Raw genomic sequence first — 13,071 nt, forward strand, 5'->3', positions numbered from 1 at the left:
CAGGGGTGCACAACGTTTCCTGGTTGGGGGCCACATTGCCAGACTGAACCAATGACGAGGGCCGAAATTAAAATTTTAAGGTGTATTAACAACTGAAATATTGTACTTATGGCATATTGAACACACATTATATAACATTAATGTCTAGTTACACTTCCAGGACTCCCATCTAATGGGAGAAATATATGAAAAATACATGTGAGCAGCCACAAGACATAGGCATACATGTCTGTTACCAGATGGTTGGGGGCCGCACAGAATGGTATCAAGGGCCGCATGTGGCCCCCGGGCCGCAGGTTGTGCACCCCTGCTATAGATTGTGCTGTGTACAGAGAGATGGGATATTCCAGCATCTTCCCCTCACATGCACACAGGCTTTCCTGTCAGCTGCTATACCGGGGAGGGGGGCAGTGTATTCACCTCTGGAGATTCTGGATGTTCACTGCACAATGATAATGTACACTGTAAAGACTACCGTAATCATATAACCAGATAGACCTACTGTAAACATACAACGCAGCCGTCACACCAATGACAATACTGACCCGCTGTACTAAATCCCATTATACTCTATGGGGGTCATTTATGAAGGTAGAGAAGTCGCAAGGGTCTTTTTTTGCACCTCATTCGACACTTGGGAGTGTGGAGTGAGAGGCCGGGGTCGGGACATCGGCCCTGACAAACATTTACACCCGGAAAAAGATGTAAATGTTGGCAAAAAACGACTCCATTCAGGCGCTAGAGTAGTTTTTACACCTGGAGCAAAGACCGCTGGAGGTTTGCCTAATTTATGATGAGGCCCATACATGTTGTGTGTCCTCTCTCAGCGCATGAGGGAAAGAGACTGGCATAAAAAGTGGGTCTTTGTAAATGACCCCTTACATTTCTCTGCCTTTACAGTATCACAGTGATAAGGGGTCATTTACAAACACTGGATTTTTACGCTCTTTGGCGGTCATTTATCTGATTTACGCCAGCTTTTGGCGTAATTAGGTAGCAAATTTTGTCGCAAAGGTGTTTTGCTACAAACTCTGACTATACCCCGCTCACGCCACCTTTGCGAAGTGTAGGAAAAAGGAGGCGTGGCGTGCGGCCTGTCTCATTCATCATTTTCCATGGCAGTTTATGGCATGGCAAAAACCCTTAAACGACGCCAGCAAGGGAGCTGCATAGTTTAAAGCATGTTGCACGGCCAAAGTTATGTAGAGGCAGCGCAGCGGGATTAATACCGGCGTATAATCTGCTGGTCTTAATAAATGTCCCCCTTTGTTTCCCCCTTTGCACTGGCGGAGGATGTACCTAATTTATGACGAGGCGTGCGGTACCTAATTCACATGTCCGTAACTTGTTTTGCGGATCCACGGATCCGCAGATCCGCAAAACACGGACAGCGGCAATGTGCATTCCACATTTTGCGGACCGCACATCGCCGGCACTAATAGAATATGCCTATTCTTGTCCGCAATTGCGGACAAGAATAGAACATGTTCTATTTTTTTCGGGAACGGAAATGCGCACCCGGAAGTGCGGGTCCGCATTTCCGGAGCCGGGCCGCACGTCGTGCAGACCCATAGAAATGAACGGGTCCACAATTCCATTCCGAAATTGCGGAAGTGTGAATGGACCCTTAGGGTGCATCGTGTATAGGTGGCGTTAGGTGCATCGTTCTGCTTTGTGTGCCTGTCATAAAAAACTACTCCCCTCCCTGTGTGGAGTAGTTTTTTGGCTACTTTTATGCCTAAGGCCTCCTGCCCAAAAACGTGTGCGCCCCGTGGCCGTGCTGCAGCCCGCAAAATGCGGGCCGCAATGCACGAACACCGACCGTGGGGCAGCCGCAGCGGATCACGGACCCATTCACTTTAATGGGTCCGCGATCCGGCCGTTCTGCAAAAATATAGGACATGTTCTATCTTTTTGCGGAACGGAAGTATGGGACGAAACCCCACGGAAGCACTCCGTAGTGCTTCCGTAGGGTTCCGTTCCGCATCTCCGGATTTGCGGACCCATTGAAGTGAACGGGTCCGCATCCGTGATGTGGAATGCACACTAAACGGTGCCCGTGTATTGCGGATCCGCAAATGCGGTCCGCAATACGGCCACGGGGCACCTACGGTCGTGTGCAGGAGGCCTAAATGTAAGTAAATATGCCAGGGGTGATGGTGGCAAGTGTGAAGGACAGAGTGAAAACGTCAGGCCTTTCAGAAGTCACAAAAATAGGTTTACAACATTTTTATGCCAAAAACTGGCGTAAAAATTTTCATATATGGGGGTCATTTACAAAAATCATCTCTCTCTACGCCAGTCTCTGTTTCACCCCTGCGCTGGCGGAAAAAGGGCCTAATTTATGATGAGGCTCAGGCATAGTAAATGTGTCGGTGCTGAAGTCCTGGCCACCACCATGCCCGCCATTGCTCTCTCGCCACTTCAAAGGCGCAATGATTGTGCAAAAACACTCTTTTGAGGGGAAGAAACATTGTGTCGCATGGGCATTCAAAAAAGGGTCTTGCAACTATTTTGACGCCAAAAGCTGTTGTAAAAATGTTTGCAAATGACCGCCAATGACTTCACTTTTGCAGGTATGAAACAAAGATGTGAGGGAAGGTTACCGGTTCTGGACGATAATTGTATTAACCACTCGGTGAGTGATAGGGAATGGCTACTCGGTTGCTGTACGCGGCAGACATGATGGATTTCTCCTGTGCAGAGACAAGATCATGCAGGTCATACTAGCAGGGACTCATCGATCTGAGAACCATACAATAGGTGTTCCCGGGGAGAAATCGAGGTAATCTACATTGTAATGAGGATAAAACGCCCAGTGCAGCTGGAGCTCTCTCAAGGGTTTGGACATTTTAACTCTATCGTTTCCAGAGTGCACAGCATAAAGGAAGCGGTGCTTTCTGCATACAGATGTAGTAGAGTTAACGCACGTGCTTTATGCGACGCGTTATCTACACTAAATGCGTTAAGCAAACACCTTCAATGGCTTTTGTTTCATGAGTTAAGGGTTTGTGTGTTACCCCTGCTACATCGTGTACATTTTCATGGCTGTTAGTACCTTGTTGAGGTGTGGGTCACGTGTTATGTCATAGCCCCTCTTCCTGGTGTACTGGAAGGTCCGCCTGTCATTCTGGTCTTCCACTTGTTGCTGAGAAGACATGGCTGGTAGTGATCCAGGGAGCAGCAGGATGTGCTGGTGCAGGGGTCCAGTGTATTAGTGCAGGCAGAGCTGTGAGGATCAGCTGACGGCGGTGTGTGACACTGACACTAGGAGGGAAGTGCTGAGTCACAGGCTCCTCTTCATCTCACTTTATTCACGCTGGAAAGTTTTACAGTGCTCTGCAGATTTCGTAATCGTTGTACTACTTCATGACTGCTGCTGCATTGAAGGAGGAATGCCATGATCTGGACTGAATTTTAACACTTTGTAGAAAAAGACGGCTCTTTTTCCTATGTTGAATCACTTTATTGTGCCTGTAGTACGTGCCTCCTCTTGCCTAGCAAATAACGGAGGGGGAGAGGGGCCAGTTTTCTGATATAAGAGTCACAAACCCTGTTTGGCTAAACAAAAATTAGTCGCAAGTGCCTTTTAAAATATTTTATATTTGTAATATTTCTAAATATTGTCCCATAGACGGTTTCACGCCATGTTCATCAGGTGGGCAATACAGGGGCGAGTTGGATGATGTTCCAGCCCCGGGAAATTTACTAACCTTTAAAGGGGTTGTGTCACTTCAGTAAGTGGCATTTATCATGTAGAGAATGTTAATACAAGGCACTTACTAATGTATTGTGATTGTCTATATTGCCTCCTTCGCTGGCTTGATTCATTTTTCCATCATATTATACACTGCTAGTTTCCATGGTTATGACAACGCTGCAATCCGTCAGCGGTGGCCATGGCTGCACACTATAGGAAAAAGTGCTGGCCTCTCTGGCACTGGCGGATCCGGGGGTGGGGGGGGGGGGGCAATAGGGCAATTATTCCCCCGCCCGAGCTGGCGGCGTGGCCGTGCTCACAAGTGTGGGGGGAAGTGCTCATCTCCATAGTCATTTGTACATAGTAATCTCCATACAGATGGCTGTGCTGCAGCAGGGAATGGAGAGGCGTGTCCCTTCCCTGTTCCTCTGATAGGCTGCCAGCGTGTCCCTTCCCTGTTCCTCTCAGAGGCCGGCGCAGGCAGCACAATGACGTCATTGTGCCGCCTGAGCCGTACAGCGTTGGACACAGGCCGGAGGAGGCCTACATCGCATCGCTGACATGGAGGTAAGCATAACTGTTTTTTTTGTTTTTTTTTACATGTACAATACTTTTACTGGCACATGATGGGGGGAATCTTGTTACTGGCACATGATGGGGGGGCTCTTGTTACTGGCACATGATGGGGGGGCTCTTGTTACTGGCACATGATGGGGGGGCTCTTGTTACTGGCACATGATGGGGGGGGCTCTTGTTACTGGCACATGATGGGGGGGGCTCTTGTTACTGGCACATGATGGGGGGGCTCTTGTTACTGGCACATGATGGGGGGGCTCTTGTTACTGGCACATGATGGGGGGGGCTCTTGTTACTGGCACATGATGGGGGGCTCTTGTTACTGGCACATGATGGGGGGGGCTCTTGTTACTGGCACATGATGGGGGGGGCTCTTGTTACTGGCACATGATGGGGGGGCTCTTGTTACTGGCACATAGAAACATAGAATGTGTCTGCAGATAAGAACCATTTGGCCCATCTAGTCTGCCCAATATATGCTGGGGGGGCTCTTATTACTGGCACATGATGGGGGCTCTTGTTACTGGCACATGATGGGGGGGCTCTTGTTACTGGCACATGATGGGGGGTGCTCTTATTACTGGCACATGATGGGGGGACATCTATGGGGCACATCTTACTGGCACATGATCGGGGGGCACTTATTACTGGCACATTATTGGGTGGCACTATGGGGGCACTTACTGGCACATTATTTGTGGGCACTATAGTGGCATCTACTAAGGCCACAAAGAAGGGGTATTTTATATGGGGGGCTCTGTACAGTAGCATTTTATACTGGGACACAAGGTGAGTACTATGGGGAAGGGGGGAGAGGTGTACTATGGGGTCATCTACGGGTGGGCACTAAGAAGGGGCATTTTATACAAATTATGGGGGACACTGAGGGCATCTACTGGGGCACTATATATGGGGAATTTTATACTGCTCCATTATGGGGGCACTAGGAGGAAGTGGGGAGAGGAGCACTATGGGGGCATTTACTGGGGGCACTATATAGGGGTATTTTATACTGGCACATTATGGGGGGCACTAGGAGGAAGTGGGGAGAGGAGCACTATGGGGGCATTTACTGGGGGCACTATATAGGGGTATTTTATACTGGCACATTATGGGGGGCACTAGGAGGAAGTGGGGAGAGGAGCACTATGGGGGCATTTACTGGGGGCACTATATAGGGGTATTTTATACTGGCACATTATGGGGACATTAGCTCAACTGGGGGCATTACAAAGGGGTATTTTTTGCACTGTCACATTATAAGGAGAATTATCTCTACTGGTGGGGGGCATTATGGTGGTCTTTATTACTCCCCCATGGTATGACCCCCTAGTAGCAGCACCAGCCTCTACCTGCTCTGCGACCTTACTGCCCCTTCTCCAAATCCTTATTATGAAATCTTTCTCATTAGGATAAAACACATCAGCTCCACTGAGCCCCCCAGCCAAAGTGTTGAAGTGGTGTCCGAGATCCCCAAGGGCCAAGCCAAGTAATTGTAAGTTTTCATGTTAGGCCTCATGCACACGACCGTTGTTTGGGTCCGCATCCGAGCCGCCGTTTTAGCGGCTCGAATGCAGACCCATTCACTTCAATGGGGCCGCAAAAGATGCGGACAGAACTTTGTGTGCTGTCCGCATCCGTGGCTCCGTTCCGCGGCCCCGCTAAAAAAATATAACATGTCCTATTCTTGTCCGCGCTTTGTGGACAAGAATAGGCATTTATATTGCCGGCGCTCGTTCCGTTCCGCATATTGCGGAAGGCAACACGGGCAGCTTCAGTTTTTTGTGGATCCGCGGTTTGCAGACCGCAAAAAACAGAACGGTCGTGTGCATGAGGCCTTATACACATATACAGTCAGGTCCATAAATATTGGGACATCGACACAATTCTAACATTTTTGGCTCTATACACCACCACAATGGATTTGAAATGAAACGAACAAGATGTGCTTTACCTGCATACCGTCAGCTTTAATTTGAGGGCATTTACATCCAAATCAGGTGAACGGTGTAGGAATTACAATAGTTTGCATATGTGCCTCCCACTTGTTAAGGGTCAAAAAGTAATGGGACACAATAATAATCATAAAATCAAACTTTCACTTTTCAATACTTGGTTGCAAATCCTTTGCAGTCAATTACAGCCTGAAGTCTGGAACGCATAGACATCACCAGACGCTGGGTTTCATCCCTGGTGATGCTCTGCCAGGCCTCTACTGCAACTGTCTTCAGTTCCTGCTTGTTCTTGGGGCATTTTCCCTTCAGTTTTGTCTTCAGAAAGTGAAATACATGCTCAATCGGATTCAGGTCCGGTGATTGACTTGGCCATTGCATAACATTCCACATATTTCCCTTAAAGGGCTTCTGTCACCCCCAAAACACATTTTTTTTGGGGGGCTTGTTAAAATCATTATTTAACGACTATTCCCTATATAGGGCTCTTACCTTTTGTCTGTGGCTTCGTTTCCTTAAAAATCGATCTTTTAAAATATGCAAATCACTTCACTACCAGCAAGTAGGGCGTCTACTTGCTGGTAGCCGCCGCAATAAAACCGCCCCCTCCTCCTGTTGATTGACAGGGCCAGCGAGCGCTCTCCTCCTCCGGCTGGCCCTGTCAGCATTTCAAATCCCCCGCCTGTCTTCATTCGGCGCAGGCGCTCTGAGAGAAGGACGCTGACGTCTTCTCTTTCAGTGACGTCATCAGCGCAGGTGCACTGAGGGAGTGCTGAGGAGGCAAGCGTCCTTCTCTCAGAGCGCCTGCGCCGAATGAAGACAGGCGCGGGATTTGAAATGCTGACAGGGCCAGCCGGAGGAGGAGAGCGCTCGCTGGCCCTGTCAATCAACAGGAAGAGGGGGCTTTTTTTGAGGTGGCTACCAGTGATTTGCATATTTTAAAAGATCGATTTAAGGAAACGAAGCCACAGACAAAGGTAAGAACACTATATAGGGAATAGTAGTTAAATAAGGATTTTAACAAGCCCCCCCAAAAAAAAAGTGTTTTGGGGGTGACAGAAGCCTTTTAAAAAACTCTTTGGTTGCTTTTGCAGTATGCTTTGGGTCTTTGTCCATCTGCACTGTGAAGCGCCATCCAATGAGTTCTGAAGCATTTGGCTGAACATGAGCAGATAATATTGCCCGAAACCCTTCAGAATTCATCCTGCTGCTTTTGTCAGCAGTCACATCATCAATAAATACAAGAGAACCAGTTCCGTTGGCAGCCATACATGCCAACACCATGACACTACCACCACCATGCTTCACTGATGAGGTGGTATGCTAAGGCCTCATGCACACGACCGTTGTTGTGTTCCGTTCCGCAAAATGGGGTTCCGTTGTTCCGTAATCCGTTTCCGTTTTTGTTTCCGTGTGTCTTCCTTTATTTTTGGAGGATCACCAGACATGAAGGAAAGTAAAAAAAAAGTAAGTCAAGTGTGCCATGCAAATGATAGGAAAAAAATGGATGCGGATGAAAATCTTGTGTGCCTCCGTGTTTTTACACGGTCCCATTGACTTGAATGGGTCTGCGAACCGTTTTCCGTGAAAAAAATAGGACAGGTTATATTTTTTTGACGGACTGGAACCACGGATCACGGACGCGGATGACAAACTGTGCATTAGCAGAGTTTTCAACGGAGCCATTGAAAGTCAATGGGTCCACAGAAAATCACGAAAAACGGAACAACGGACACGGAATAAAACAACGGTCGTGTGCATGAGGCCTTAGGATCATCAGCAGTTCCTTTCCTTCTCCATACTCTTCTCTTCCCATCACTCTGGTACAAGTTGATCTTGGTCTCATCTGTCCATAGGATGTTGTTCCAGAACTGTGAAGGCTTTTTTAGTTGTCGTTTGGCAAACTGTAATCTGGCCTTCCTGTTCTTGAGGCTCACCAATGGTTTACATCTTGTGGTGAACCCTCTGTATTCACTCTGGTGAAGTCTTCTCTTGATTGTTGACTTTGACACACAATACACCTACCTCCTGGAGAGTGTTCTTGATCTGGCCAACTGTTGTGAAGGGTGTTTTCTTCACCAGGGAAAGAATTCTTTGGTCATCCACCACAGTTGTTTTCCGTGGTCTTCCGGGTCTTTTGGTGTTGCTGAGCTCACCGGTGCGTTCCTTCTTTTTAAGAATGTTCCAAATAGTTGTTTTGGCTACGCCTAATGTCTTTGCTATCTCTCTGATGGGTTTGTTTTGTTTTTTCAGCCTAATGATGGCTTGCTTCACTGATAGTGACAGCTCTTTGGATCTAATCTTAAAAAGTTGACAGCAACAGATTCCAAATGCAAATAGCACACTTGAAATGAACTCTGGACCTTTTATCTGCTGATTGTAATTGGGATAATGAGGGAATAACACACACCTGGCCATGGAACAGCTGAGAAGCCAATTGTCCCATTACTTTTGGTCCCTTAACAAGTGGGAGGCACATATGCAAACTGTTGTAATTCCTACACTGTTCACCTGATTTGGATGTAAATACCCTCAAATTAAAGCTAATAGTCTGCAGGTAAAGCACATCTAGTTAGTTTCATTTCAAATCCATTGCGGTGGTGTATAGAGCCAAAAATGTTACAATTGTGTCGATGGACCTGCTTGTCACATACACTGTGCCACACAATATACAGTATACTTCTACACTGTGTAGTCTGTTCTATAAGCACCATTGTTTTGTGGCGGCGGACAGAAAATAATCTGGAAGTGCCTCTCCCGAGACCAGGCTCTGGATCCGCCACTGCTCTGTGGTGGTCAGGACCGTGGGAGTTCACATAGGCTGATGCTTTTTTCTGTAGTGTGCCAACATGACCACCACTGCTAGATTGCAGGGTATTTGTAACCATGGAAACGAGCAGTGTATAATGTGATGGAAAAATTAGTCTAGCCAGCAAAGAGGGCAATATGGACAATCGCAATACAGTGTATTAAAGGGGTTATCCGTATGCGGAACCATTCACTTCAATGGGTCCGCAAAAACAACGGAAGGTACTCAGTGTGCATTCCATTTCCGTATTTCCATATTAATGTTCTGCAAAAAAGTATTGCATGTCCAATGTCCGGAAATAACGGTCCGAGGCCCCATTCAAGTCAATGCGTCCACAAAAAATACAGAACGCACACGGAACACATCCGTATGTCATCCGTATTTTGCGGATCCATACTGTAGAAATGCTATGCCCAGCTCATATTGCTCATGTGTTTGGTGATTAATAAGTTACTGTTTCCAATCCGCAAAAAACGGATCGCATACGGAAACCATACGGATATGTTTTGTGAATAACGGAACGGAAGAGGACTTAAATCAGAGAAAAAAAAACTCAGATACGGCACAACGGATCCGTGAAAAACAGACCGCAAAACAACATGTGTGTGCATGAGCCCTTTTAGTGAGAAATAGAGTCTGCAACTTTTTTTGCAACTTTTCAAAATGTCTGGAGTTAAACTCATTATCATAGCTAACTTTACCTACTTTGGCAAAAAAACAGATCCGCAAAAAAATGCGGATGACATCCATGTGCATTCCGTATTTTGCGGAACAGAACAGATGGCCCCTAATAGAACAGTCCTATCCTTGTCCATAATGCAGACAATAATAGGACATGTTCTACTTTTTGCAGAACGGACATACGGAAACAGAATGCACACAAAGTACTTTCCGTTTTTTTTTTTTGCGGGCCCATTGAAATGAATGGTTCCGTATAGAGTCCGCAAAAAAAACGGGATGGACATGGAATGAAAATACATTCGTGTGCATGAGGCCTTTACCTCCTTCTTTGCAAAACTGGAGCGATTGGTGTAAAAATGCCCAAGTGACCTCAAAAAGTTGCAAAGCCCTTATTTTGCGACTTTTTGAAGACAGAATTCTGGAGTGCAGGATGTGATAAATTAGTGTGGAGCATTTACTAAGGGACTTGTGATTACTTTACGTCTAAAATAGTTGCAAGTCCCCTTTTCTAACCAGCTGTGCGACATGCCGCAAATTTGTCGCATGGACAGTTTTATGCTATGTCCACCAGTTGGGCGTGACGGGGGCCCTGACTTCAGCATCGACAAATTTACTATGTTAGCGAAAAACTATGCCAGCCCCAAGGACCGCCACAGATGTGTCTAATTTATGACTAAGTGCATGCCTCGTCATAAATCAGACAAATTTAACGGTAGTGCAGAGGGGGGAATTAAGACTGGCATAAAAAGCTGGTCTTAGTAAATGTGTCCCAATGTGTTCCTAGCTATTCAGCATATACCGTACTTTTGTTTCAGGATACTGCTGAGATTTTCCAAAACTGGCTTAGTTTCCCATAACAACTAATCAGCATCCACCTTTCATTTTTCAGAGCTCCTTTGGAAAATAATAGGTGGAATCTGATTGGTTGCTATGGGCAACTAGGCCAGTTTTCCTTCACACCAGTTTTGATAAATCTCCTCCTATGTGTTTACATGCCTGGTATTTGGTCAATACTTTGCATTAGTATTTGTAAGCCAAAACCAGGAGTGGTGAGTTTCAGCCCAGCAATGGGCGTTGCTATCTATTAGAACACACCGCTGTATTAGCAGGAGTCATTCCCCATGATGCCTTCCACTGTGGAACAAATTGCTGTAACAAAAAGTAGATTCTTTCCCCTTAAGGGGGCGGCCCTCAGACTTCAGGATTTTGGTGAGCGGTCCTCTTACATAGGACCAGCATAGAAGCGGGGAGAAGGATATTAATACAGGAAGTGATTGTGGCGTGCGTTCCACTTGAATCGCACAAACAGGAAACAGGGAGTCTGTATAGGGTATATAAGAGCGTGACACCCGTATTAGGTGCACGCTCCTACATCTGATGCCAGCATGGTTATCTGGAAAACCATTGTGCTATGTCTCCATCTTCTAATACCTAATCAGGAGTTGATACAATTTTTATTTAAAGGTCTATATATTTTTGATATTGCTGCTATTTTTGTTACTCTGGGCCCCCGAGGAACGCATTGGAACACCCAGAAATAACATTTGGAGGGTTAGGCCTCTTTCACATGAGCATTAGATTCTCTCAGGGTCTGTTCAGGATAAAACTGATGGTTTTGCATGCACGTTCAGTCAGTTTTGTCTGTGATAGCCTTCAGTGTTCGTTTTTTCCGCACAGATGCGTTTTTCACGCGCTTGAAACAGAATAACAATCTAAATCTCCTAGCATGGTCATCGTTCAACCCCACTTAATCAACCAACAGTGAGTAAGAAGGATCGGTATAGTCATTGTACTTTGATCCCATCAGATATACTGGTTATCTCTACAGTATCCAACTTGTATCATATAAGGTGATCATTTTTGGAGCAAATAATTGTTTGTGTTATTGCTTTGTATATGGGGTTTATATTGTAGTTTTATTAGGTTCTAATAAAAGTTAATTTTTAATGGGAGGGTTTTACTCTCCTTGTGCTGGAAATTTCTACATTAGAACCTTAGGCATGCAATGAGATCCCTTGTAAATGTTTTGTAATTCCCGGGTGGAGGGGTACAGATTTAATATACGGCTGGCCAAACAGTCTCAAAATGTGGAAGGGTGCATTAGCAATGTTGCCTCTCACAGCAGCAAAGTCTCTTTCTGCCATAAACATGCAGAATACTTTGCTGATACATGGCCCTGTAGATTCTGGACCTTATTATTTATTTATTTTATGCACTTATATAGCACCACTATATTCTGTAGCGCTTTACAGACATTAGCATCATGCTGTCCCTAATGGGGCTCACAATCTAAGTTCCCTATCAGTATGTCTTTGGAGTGTGGGAGGAAACCAGAGGAAATCCACGCAAACACTGGGTGAACATACAAACTCCATGCAGAGGTTGTCCTTGGTCGGATTCAAACCCAGGACCCCAGCGCTGCAAGGCACCAGTGCTAACCACTTAGCCCCTGTGATTTCTCTTTCTATCTGAAGCACTTTTGATGAAGATTTTCTCTGAGATGAAGGTTTCTGAGCTCAGCCCTAACCCTTCCTTATCGACACAGTACTTTTAGGTATACAAATAGCCAATCAAAACATTTCACTTAGGCCTCATGTACACGACTGTGCCGTTTTTTGCGGTCCGCAAACCGCGGATCCGCAAAAAACATAGGCCGCCCGTGTGCCTTCCGCAATTTGCGGAACGGAACGGGCGGCCGTCAATATAATGCCTATTCTTGTCCGCAAAGCGCAGACAAGAATAGGACATGTTATATTTTTTTAGCGGGGCAGCGGAACGGAGCAACGAATGCGGACAGCACACGGAGTGCTGTCCGCATCTTTTGCGGCCCCATTGAAGTGAATGGGTCCTCATCCAAGCCACCAAAAGGGTGGCTCGGATGCGGACCCAAACAACGGTCGTGTGCATGAGGCCTTAACACAACATTACAACAATTTTCCCATTTGCAGTGACCCTGTTCAAAGTTACTGCACAGAAGCCATATGTAGAAGTGGACGTACCAGCTGCACAGGGGCTCAGAGGGGAAGAGAGCAGTACCAGACAATCAAGGGGCCTGGTAGTACTGCTATAATAGATACCAATTTGCTTTCTACAATCTTAACACACTTTGCAAATTTAATTATACTCTTTTGTAAGCCGTGTACCGGGCTGGGCTCCCCACGATACAGCAAAGTCACGAACGAGGAAAGCAACTCTGACATCAGCTTTTGCAAAAATGGAATTTTACTAACACGTGCTAATAAACACAACCACAAATGCTGAGAACATAAAATAAGTTTACATACACCCAGCCCAAAGGCTGAGACCCCTCTATTGCACAGCACGGCGCCCCCTGATGGATGTCAGCGGAAATT

General features: G+C 46.2%; 1 protein-coding gene across 1 annotated transcript in view; it reads right to left on the bottom strand.

The window, feature by feature from the left end:
• The window catches only part of ME1 (malic enzyme 1), a 426,557-nt gene extending 423,291 nt beyond the window's left edge, over positions 1-3,266 (bottom strand). Inside the window, exon 1 of the mRNA XM_040428702.1 lies at positions 3,059-3,266. Coding sequence (XP_040284636.1) covers positions 3,059-3,160 — 102 coding nt within the window. The 5' untranslated portion in view covers positions 3,161-3,266. The remainder of the gene's footprint in view (positions 1-3,058) is intronic.
• Between the last annotated feature and the right edge of the window lie 9,805 nt (positions 3,267-13,071).

The sequence above is a fragment of the Bufo bufo genome, chromosome 4 (genome assembly GCF_905171765.1).
Source record: "Bufo bufo chromosome 4, aBufBuf1.1, whole genome shotgun sequence".
Lineage (NCBI taxonomy): Eukaryota > Metazoa > Chordata > Amphibia > Anura > Bufonidae > Bufo > Bufo bufo.